Source organism: Myotis nattereri (assembly GCF_964212035.1).
Source record: "Myotis nattereri genome assembly, chromosome: 9".
Lineage (NCBI taxonomy): Eukaryota > Metazoa > Chordata > Mammalia > Chiroptera > Vespertilionidae > Myotis > Myotis nattereri.
Window position 1 is genome coordinate 78,441,611 of NC_138084.1, and position 10,415 is coordinate 78,452,025.

General features: G+C 50.5%; 1 protein-coding gene across 8 annotated transcripts in view; it reads right to left on the reverse strand.

Annotated features, from left to right (window-relative positions):
• The window catches only part of CADM1 (cell adhesion molecule 1), a 357,922-nt gene extending 349,024 nt beyond the window's left edge, over nt 1-8,898 (reverse strand). For 5 of the 8 annotated variants that reach the window (XM_081099027.1, XM_081099025.1, XM_081099028.1 and 2 more), the window contains exon 1: nt 8,742-8,886. In XM_081099027.1, coding sequence (XP_080955153.1) covers nt 8,742-8,871 — 130 coding nt within the window. In that variant the 5' untranslated portion in view covers nt 8,872-8,886. Of the gene's footprint in view, nt 1-8,741 lie in introns of all 8 variants that reach the window. The other 3 variants (XM_081099024.1, XM_081099023.1, XM_081099029.1) reach the window with 3 other exon arrangements.
• Between the last annotated feature and the right edge of the window lie 1,517 nt (nt 8,899-10,415).

Genomic DNA, 10,415 nt, shown 5'->3' on the forward strand with positions numbered 1-10,415 from the left:
GGAAAAAATAAGGGATGGACTGTGGCACATACTATTACCAGGTGAAGGCTTTGAACAGATCCTTAAGATAACAGGCTCAGCGATTAGAGCCAGTGACAAGTCAGCCCCGATGCGATCAGCTAGTGCGATGCTGGAGGTGACTGTGCAGGCAGGCAGCTCTGCCCCCAAGGTCCACGCCATTTCAAACACTGGCTGGCAAAGGCCTGGGCTTTAGCATTTCCCTCCGGCCCCCAGGGAGGTACCCTGGTAACTAGACAGACCACACATGAGCACCAACCAACCTTCTACAACGGCTCCTATTTGGGGCCATCTGCAGGAGCCTGGTCTCATTTACGGCACAGCAGCAGCTCCAGATAAAGCTCCCTTGACCCTGACCCTGACCCTGACCTCTGAGCCCTTCCTATCCTATAGAGTAGTGATGGCAAACCTTTTGAGCTCGGCGTGTCAGCATTTTGAAAAACCCTAACTTAACTCTGATGCCGTGTCACATATAGAAATTTTTTGATATCTGCAACCATAGTAAAACAAAGACTTATATTTTTGATATTTATGTTATATATTTAAAATGCCATTTAACAAAGAAAAACCAACCAAAAAAATGAGTTCGCGTGTCACCTCTGACACGCGTGTCATAGGTTCGCCAGCACTGCTCTAGAGCTTGCCTTTGTGTCTGAAGGTCTTACTTTGCCGGCCTGTGATTTGCCCTCATTCAAACGCATATCACCAAACAGGTGTGACACACTTTCCACATTCTAACCTTTAAATTTTTCCAGTAAAATAATGGCCATAATAGCTACACACTTCGGCTTACTGTAAAAAAACACACACATAAACATATATACCTGTAAAGCAGAAGAAGATAAGGATGTGTTGGTTAAACTGAAAGATGCAAAGGGAAGATGCTTATTCTCAAGGTAGGCAAGGAGAATCAGGCGTCCTACACCTATAAACCAAGCGGCTAAGGAAAGGTTAAGAGAGCAGTTTTACGCAAAGGCAACAGCTGAAGACGGATCAGTGGAACCACTTTCTTCCTCTGGTTCACTGGAGAATCACGGTCTCCCAGTCCCATCAGAATTGGGCTGAAAGGTAATAAAAAATTAGGACAGTTAGAGAGGAAGTGAGACCGCAACTGAGGAAGGAACAGCCTGAAGACAGAACAGTGTGGATGCTGAGCTGATACAAGAAGCAAGCATGTGAGACGAGGTTTTCTGAAAGGGACGCAGCACGCTCCTGTCCAGAGAAGCACCAGCACCGTGTAGGTGGACATATTCCGACACAGTGGTCAGGGGACCTGGCTAGGACGCTGCTGCTCCTGCAACATGATCTGGCGAGGCAGGACGCGAGGCTTCCAGACAATGTTGTGGAGAAGCAATCAGCCCATTTTATTTCAGCCAAGAGTGGCAGTTAAGGAGGGAAAGACTCCAAATTCAGGGGCCTTAGAGACCAGGGTGACAATGGTGTCATATGCAATGACAGAAAAAGATGAAAGTTCCATTTCTGACATGTTAACTTCCGGTTAATCCTAGCCAAGTGGAGAGAGGGTGCAGACAATGGGAGGAGATAGGACTGGGGCAGGTGAGCCCTTGGTGTCTGGGCAGATACCTCCCTGCCCTCTCCGGGGACCTCCTAACTTAATTCCAAGCTGGCATTCCAGTCCCTGCTGGATGCTGAGCAGCATCGGAGCGCCTGTCTTACTAAGGAAGACTGCCAAGAGTGAGATGCTTATTCTAGGCCTTTTTAAAGGTCCATGTCATTGGAGTATCAACTTCAAACACGGAGTAGCATTTAAATATATATCAGAGCACTTTCATTCAAGCCTATTTAACATTTCTGAAATATCTAGATCAAAATGTTGGGTCAAATGACTATATTCCAGTAAAACATTTACTAAGAGAAAAAATCTTCCCCGGCCCACAGCTCTCTTAAGAGATTCAAGATACCTGCCACCATAACATCTTCTCAGGGCCAGCTCTCTCCACCTGACCGCAGGCTCTCCTCGGAGGAGGAGAGGCCACAGATCGCCTTTGCTGTGCCTGTACAGAGACCCCTCCGTCGCCTTTTCTTCTCACCCTAGTTCAAGGCCAACTGCACCACGCTTTTGAGACCAGCCCTGGAAGGTCTTCAAAGAGAAACTGCCCATTAACCACAACAGCAGCTGCTGGCTGGAGCCTGCAATTTAAATCTCTGAAAAAGAAACTGTGGCTTCTGAAATTTAAACAAGGAGGTGCTACTTGTAATTACAAACATTCCAGTGGGTTCCTTCCTTCATTGCTGGTTTCCAAACAAAGGCTGTTTATTCGAATTTGGTGGCGCTCCCCCTCCCCAAACCTTGAATGTAGGCATTCTTTTGTGCTTTTCACCTGGCCAAGCAGCTCAGACCCCTCGAAACCATCTCATGTGTAATTGCTTGTTTGGCTGGAAACCAAAAAAACCAAATGCTTCTGATTTATAGTCCACATTAAATACATTTGAGAAAGAACCTCTTAACACACACACACACACACACACACACACAGACTCACATTTCATGAACTTTGGAAAATGGAACAACCTATTTACAAAAAAAAAACACACACACAAAGAAGTTCAGAAATTAATACTGAAGCATTTCAACATTTCTAGTTAAAATTAAAAATTCATATTTTAAATCAATGGGGCAAATACTGATAAGTAAAAATAGTGATCGTCTTTCTCCCTACCTGGTGCCCCTATCCTACAAAAATTCAACCCGAATGCTCACAGCTTGTTGTATGGGTTTCCTGCAGCGCAGAAGAATACTGCGATCACTTCAGTCACAGAATACAGGGAGAAATTAGCACTAAGCCAGTCAGAAATGGGAAAAGGATTTTTTTCTTTTAATCCTTATATTCAAAAAAGGCAAAGGCCTTTTATATAGCATGGAGGCATTTTAAGATAAACATACAAATGAAGCTATGTATCTCCCAGCCACCCTAACAGAAGTCCTCAGATGGAGGTATTCATCATGAGAACTGGAAATGCAATCTCGAACCGGTGCTTCTGAAGCACACCACAGTGGATGGATTAGCCACAATTACTGCGTATTTACACAACCATATTTACACAACAATAACACTCATCTTCTCCAATCCAAACAAAACCTTGCTCAAAATAAACCAAACCGCGCAAAAGGGTCTCCTCAGTACAGGCAGTAATCAAACTCTGGCTTCTTGGTTTCTGCCTCAGCTTTACCCGGCGTACAAGCCTTCACTCTGGGTACTTTCCTAAGTAAAGCAAGGGGAGGGCAAAAATTCCGTAGGCCAGTGGGGAAGATGTACATTAAACTAACGGTACTGTGACTATGTGAGTGGGGGAAGGAGGACTGCATTGCACAGAGACTCATTCTAACGTAAATTATGGGAGAAACAGGACGTCCAGGATTCGTGTGAAATAATCCGGGAAGGGGAGGCCATGTGTAGAGTACAGAGGATGGGTTGCCATAGGTGGATAATTACTGAACGAGGTGATTTGCACACAGGGTTAATTATGGTCTTTCCGCTTTCGTATGTATTTGAAATTTTTCATAGTAAAATGGAAAAGTAAAGAAAATATGACCAATGTAAAAAAGTCATCTTGCAAAAAAATATTTTTTAAAAAAAGAAACAAATCATACTCCGTTTTTCCTCTGCTTCATAAAAAGGGGCAAGCACCTGGTAAGGAAATCAAGCTGTGTTCTTGTTCATTAACCAAGGACCCTCCTTTCTTCCTTAGGGGGGAAGAGCTCTAAGGTAAAGAGGAACCCTTGCAAAGGCAAGTCAAAAGCTGGAAAAACGAAAGCTGAGGATTCTGAAACCTGGTTCTCACGCACTTGACTTATCACAGCAACGCAACCCTGAGCTCGCCCCGTGCAGGAGCGCTGGATGGCGTTCACGCTGTGGCTGCCAAATCAAGTCCAGAGGTTTCGGAATCATTTGTCAACACCAAAGACAACCTTACCAAGAACTGGGTCTTTCTTCCCAGAGGTCACTCCTCTGATCCATGGGTTTATTACTTAAAACAGCAATAAATCGTGCTGCCTTCAGAATACAAACCATTCCCAGCCAAGATACTGTCTCCCCGTGATCCACATCCCTCTCTGGGCATCCCTGCTGGAAGGTGGAAGAGAAGGGCCATTGGCTGGACCTCAAGGGAACCTGCTCCCCGTCCAGGGTGCAGAGGTAACTGAGCCTCAGGTCCATGGTAAGCGAGCTCCTGCCCCTCTGGGCTGCGGCTGCCTCACTGCAAAGTAGTGAGATTTCACCAGATGATTTCTATTAATGTCCTTCCCCTTTCAAACACGCCAGGATTATAAAAATCTCAAATTCCCCAACAGGTGACAGTAAGAAAAAAGCTCTGGTGCTAAAGTGAACATTTCCTATTAAAATACCTTTAAAAGGTGAACAAGCATATTGTATTGGGTGAGTTTCTCCATATGCATATATGTACATTATGTGTGTGTATATATACATATTTGTATGAATGCACACACACACACACACACAATAATTGATACCATTAGGTGCTTGTACGGAACTAATTGCTTCCAACTCAAAGCAGCAAATTTTCAATTCTGCAACAGATGTCGCTGTGTGGTTTCTCCTTTCTGTGCTGGATTTTCAGTTTAAAAAGCCCAGCATAATGGTCAGTACTATTCTTCCCAAGAAAGAGACACGACATTTGAATACTTGGGATTTATTTTCTATACATTTCTTCATATGCTGGTAAATTTCTCTTCATATCATAGCATCGATTAGTTTGGCCCAATTTAAGAAGGTCACTCAGGTAAAAATGGGCCTTTTATTAAACACGCACACATACACACATACACACATACACACACACACACACACACCATTTTTAAAATGTAAATTCTAAGTGACTGTTAGCACATACAGAAACCCAGGGGATAAGACAGTTTATATTCACAGCAATAATATCAATTTTCTAAAGTCTGAAAATCATAAGCAACATAAGCCAAGGAATAAGAATTCACATATGTAGGCGGCCAAAATGTAGCAAGTGGGGGCAGAAGGCACTGCAAACTTCCAGAGCACCATCGAATTTGGATTTTGGTTTTCACACATTTCTTTGAAAATAAATAGTCAGGCTAGTATTATAATTGCAAGACATCTTTCCAGTCAGACACTTCCTATCAACCCCCTTCTTGACACATGTCATAGAAAGGTGACATCTCTTTCCCTTCCACCAATATATCCTCCGACAACCATCGGCCTCAGCGGGGAGCTAGCATTTGCGTCTGTTGAAACTCACTGCTGGGAAGGATTTCAAAATCTCCTGTTCGACCCAGGAAAACTATTACCTGTTGAGGTGTGTGAGGGTGTGGAGCGAGATGAGCAGTTGGGGAGCTGAGGGCCCACTCAGATAAGAATGTGAAGTCAGGGAGCGAGAGAGGATGCGAAAGTGTCCCGCCTGCTGGCTTCTTCCCGGTCCCACTCCCCTTCACCAGGAGGGCCATTGGAGAAAACGGGAAAAAGCATGTACAACATCCATATGAATAAAGCTCTTGTTCCAGGGAACTGCCTCCTCTTTTATTCCCCCCTTTTTCCGTATTTGTTCATTTCAAAAGATTGCTCAATGGGTCTCTTGTTCCTCCAAAACGTCCCAGGCAAATAATGCAAGCTTGTCTCGTCACACAAGTCACTAAATGAAGCCTTGTGCGTCTCCAGTGACACACTGTAAATATAAAGTGGCATTAATGAGGGATATTTTATCAAAGCTATCTCAGACAAGTGCGAGTCCCTCCTGTGGCTATTCAATTTGATGCACGGAAAGGCAACAATAGCAGGGCGGCACTTCTGCAAAGTCCCCATCCTGGTATTCAAGCCCCAACAGGCCAGGAGAGGCAAAACTCAGCCTCTGGGCTTGCCAGCGCCACCACAGAGCCCCACCCATCAGCCACCCTCTGGGATGCTGCAGAAGGTAAGAGGAGGGTGACCAACCACTGGTCTGCTCAAAATCAGAAACAACATCATGCAGCTAACACCGAACAGGCATGATTTGCACTGGCATGAGCTCAGAAAACCCCATTTTAGCTGCATTTCATTAACATCCAAACACCACAGGAGGGCTGGGAGATTGTCTCCAAAGGAGGGTGGATTGGGTTACAGGGGAGACATAACCAGGAGCTACTGAACAATGGCCCTCGATTGCTATCCCGGCAAGGATGTCAATGAAACAAGGCTAATGAAGTTAGAAGACGGCTCCAACAGGTTTCTCTAATCCTGGGAGTGGGACTGGAGGCCTCCGAGAAGGCTGCAACTCAGAGGACGGAGGAAGAAAAGTCACGGGTGGCCAGCTGAAATCTTCTCTGGTAGCCGAGGACCCAGACCCCTCCTCAAACTGACCACAGGCACACACAAAGGCATTTTTTTAAAAAAGGATTTGAAAACCATCTACCTCCTCACTACAAATCAAACCCAATTACTTTCTAAGGTGAACACAATCTGATAACCAAAATATAAACAGAGAGGTACACAGGAGCGAGAAGCTGCTTCCATGGTAACTGGCAACAGAATTTTCTTGTAGCTCTGACATGCACGGCTGAGTTCCAGACCGCTCCTTTCCAAGTCAGCACATATCCCTCGCTAGGAAGGCAACTTCTCTCTTGCCGCGAGATAGTGACAAATATAGTGGTGTTGTTACTACTCGGCGCCTTCAATGAGCAGGCTTGACGGAGGGGGTAGCATCGCATCCTGCTCTGCTGCCAAGCGGCACTGCTCGGCTCCCATTTTTTTTGTCAAAAGGCGATATTCCCGACCTGCGCTTTCCCCCTCCCCCTTTTTTGCAGCCAATACAAGTCTATTGTTGCCTCTATTATGCGCCAGCTACCCAGCCTTTACTCACGCTCACGTTTAACTGACACTGGCGCTTTTTACAATGCAGCAGCACCAAGACTCTCTTTCGGGAACATTTTATTGAACCCATCCAGTCGGAGACATTACCCGAAATGAAGTTGTAACCACACCGGCATCGGCTGAACCCAATTATCTCGTAACTCATAAATTAAGAATTCACGGGGGGGAAAAAAACACATAAACAACATCCGGAGAGACAGACCGTGGCATGGAAGAAAAAACCCTCGGCTCGGGAACTGAAGCTGCTGCCAGATTCCCACCCCGATACGTCCCCAATATGCTCCCCGAACAGAGCTCCCTTGCAAGCCTGTGCTGGGGAGCAAACAACCAACCCGGCATCCCCCAAATCCAAAGCTAGCACCCCTAGGCATCCCCATTTCATTCAGCGTGGCTCCTGCGGTGTTTACGTAACTGTGTGTCCTCTAGCGTGTAAACAAAAGGCACAGCCCGAGCGCAGCGGCGCCCCGGGAGCGGCGCCCGGAGCCGCACGGAGGCTCCCGCGCTGCGCCGGCCCGGGCCCAGGGCTCTGCAGGTGGGGGCTGAGTCTCGCTGTCCTCCGCCACTTGTTGCTCGTGGGTCCTGCAGCTCCGAGGCTGCAAGGAGGGGCTTTGCAGGCGCCGAGCCCTGCAGCATTCCCTCCAGCACCTCCCCCCGCCCCCCGCAACCCCCCGCGGCCTCGCGCCCTGGGTCCCGGTTCCCGGCTCCCCGCGCCAAGCCCGCTGCAGGAGGCCAGGGGCGCGGGGAAGCTGCGCGAACGCTGAGCGCGGCGCTGGCGGGAACGGGAGGCCGGGTGCAGCACGGCCGGCCTCTTCGCCGGGGAAGAGCTCCCTTTTGTTAGCAAAAGCAAACACTGCCCTCTTCTTTCCCGTCCGCGCCAACGCGCCCGGCACTCCGGCGGCCACCGGGCAGCTCCGGCCGAGGGCTCCGCGTCTGCGGGGAGAGCGCGGGGCGTGCAGAGCCGCCCCCGGGCAAATTCCCAAGACAGCTCTGCACACAGGGGGCGCCCGGAGGCCCGAAGGGGGCCCGTGTGGCGCAAAGGCCGCGAACGCTCCCTCCGCCACCCCCGGGGCTGCTCAAAGGACCGGCTGCCTGAAATCTGGCGTCCCCACTCGCGGCGGAGGATGCCGTGGGGCAGGCCGACGGCGGGCTCCCGGCTCCGACCCGCAGAGGCGGCGAGAGCAAACGCCCCCCGCGGGGCCGGACCCGGGAACTTTCCCTCCCGGGAGCCTGGCCGAGGCGCCCCGCAGCCGGGCGGCGGGGGCCAGGGGCCGCGGGCAGGCTGGCGGGAGCACTGGGGACGCGCGGCTCGGGAACAGGCGGAGCGCGGGGAGCGCAGAGCGACCAGACAAGTCTGGGGCTGTCCTGCGGAGCGGCGAGGATCTATCTCACTGGAGGCGGCGGCTAGTCACGGGGAGGATTTGGGATGGAGAACCGGGGGGCCCGCTGGAGAGGCGGTGGTGAATGGGTGGCCTGGGAGAGGCGAGGACTGCAAGTTACGGGGACAACAGCGAGTTTGGACGGTTTGCGGGGTGCCCATGACCCATCCCCTTCCCCCAAATTCTCTAGCCCCCCTCCCAACCGGGCTCCCCATTCTCACTCCACTCCGCGCCAAGCCGTGGAGGGAAGATGTGGGTGCAGCCATCCCTAAGGACTCTAATTCACACCCCGCCGGACAAGGGAGAGGGGAATGACCGATCCCCTCAGCCCCTTCCATCTTAGCCCTGAGTTTCCTCTCCACACTCTCAGCGCCTCGGATTTAGGAAGTGGGGGACGGTTGTCATGGAAACGTTTCCACCACCACCCCTCGGCTACGGCTACTGGGGTGCCTTAGGAGATTTAGAGGGCCGCTTGGCCTGGTCCCACACCTACCTGTGGGGATCAATGCCGCGGCGGAGAGGAGCAACAGCAGAAGCCGGAGCCGGAGCCCGGGAGGCGCCGCCGCCACCGCCGCCGCCGCCGCCGCACACTGGGATCCGCTCGGCAGCACAGCACTCGCCATGTCGGGCACCTGCCTCAGACTGGCGGCGGCGGCTTCCTCCGGAGCCAGCGCGGACAACTAATGATATGCTAATGACATGCACTGAAGGCGGAGTCAGGACCGACCAATCACAGCGCTGAGAGCCCAACCCGGCTCTCCGAGGACTTCCCCATCCCCCACCCCGCCCCCTGGCGCTGGGGTTCGGCGACGCGCCCGCGCCACCTAGGGGCGGGACAAAGGGGAGGGGCGTATGCAAATATGTTTATGTTAAAATTCTTTCTCGCTTCCTGGGCATCTAGGAAAAAGTGTTCTCCCTGCGCCGGGTGCGTGGGGCCTCGGCTCCGGGGGCGGTTCTAGCTTCCTGCACACCTTTATTAAGAATGCTTACAGCAAGCGCGATGTCGGACCAATGACTGGAGGATCTCCCTAGGAGGTTCCCTGCCCGGTACACCGAGCACAGCGGCCTGGAAAGCAGACGTTGCAAATTTCCGTCACTCACCTTGCACCGGAGGGATCGATCTCTGGGAAACGGGGGTGTTCGGGCGTGGAGAGTGAGCGTGCAGGTCCCCGGATTGACAAAACAATCCGGGAGAGGTGCATGCGTGCTCTGCACGTCCGGCGAGCGCGAGAGCCTGCTCGGCAACCTAGCGGTAGACTGGGGCATAGTGGGGAGAAAGGAGCCAGAGTCGGGCTCTGGGGTTTTCGAGTCCGCGTCTTTGTGATAGATTCTCGGGAAAGGTGGCTCGAGGAGGATCGACTCAGGCGCCTCAGCTTGCTGAAGGTCGCCTTCCTGGCTTTAGTGTGTGTGTGTGGGGGGGGGGGGGGTTAATACATGTGACCACATGCAATATATATTTACGATTACACACATTCAACAACAAAAAAATATTATCCTGTCAAGGCTTCCGGGTGCAGTCCCGGAGGCGGGGAGTGGTGGGCGCCCGTGTGAAGATAGGGTTTGCCATCTTCCTCCTTCGGAGTTCAAACCCTCTCCTCCCTGCTCTGCACCCCCAGTCCCTCCGCAGGCGGGTGGTCCAACAGGTGCTCTGGCTTCCAGGGTCTCTGGGAGAGGCTCTCCCGACTCCACTCGCTCTGCCTCCTGGAAATCGCCTTTGCTTTCTTTTGAACCGGGGAGCCCCCTCTCTTGTTTGCCTTTTAATGACTTATTTTCTTCTCCTCTAGAAGATCAAGTGCGCTCTGACCCTCTGTTGCTCAAGCATCAAATTGAAGGACGAGCCATATTAAGTGTAAAGGTTTATAATAATTTAAGTATTCATAGAATGCAGAACAATAAGATGTAGGAAATACAATTTGCATAATAAATATCAATATCACAACAGCTAAAACAAACCATGACAGATTATCTGTGGCTAAATGACCAAGAGATTACTAAATGTGAATTGCTAAGTCTGAGCTGTGGTCTAATGGAGCTGCACCAAATGGCTTGGCCAGGCCCTCAGCCCTCATCATGTTCAAAATAAATAAATAATAAAATTACATACCCAAAAAGGAAGTCGAGAGCTGCACACCCAACAAATGAGTTACACTTAAAACGGCCTCCTATT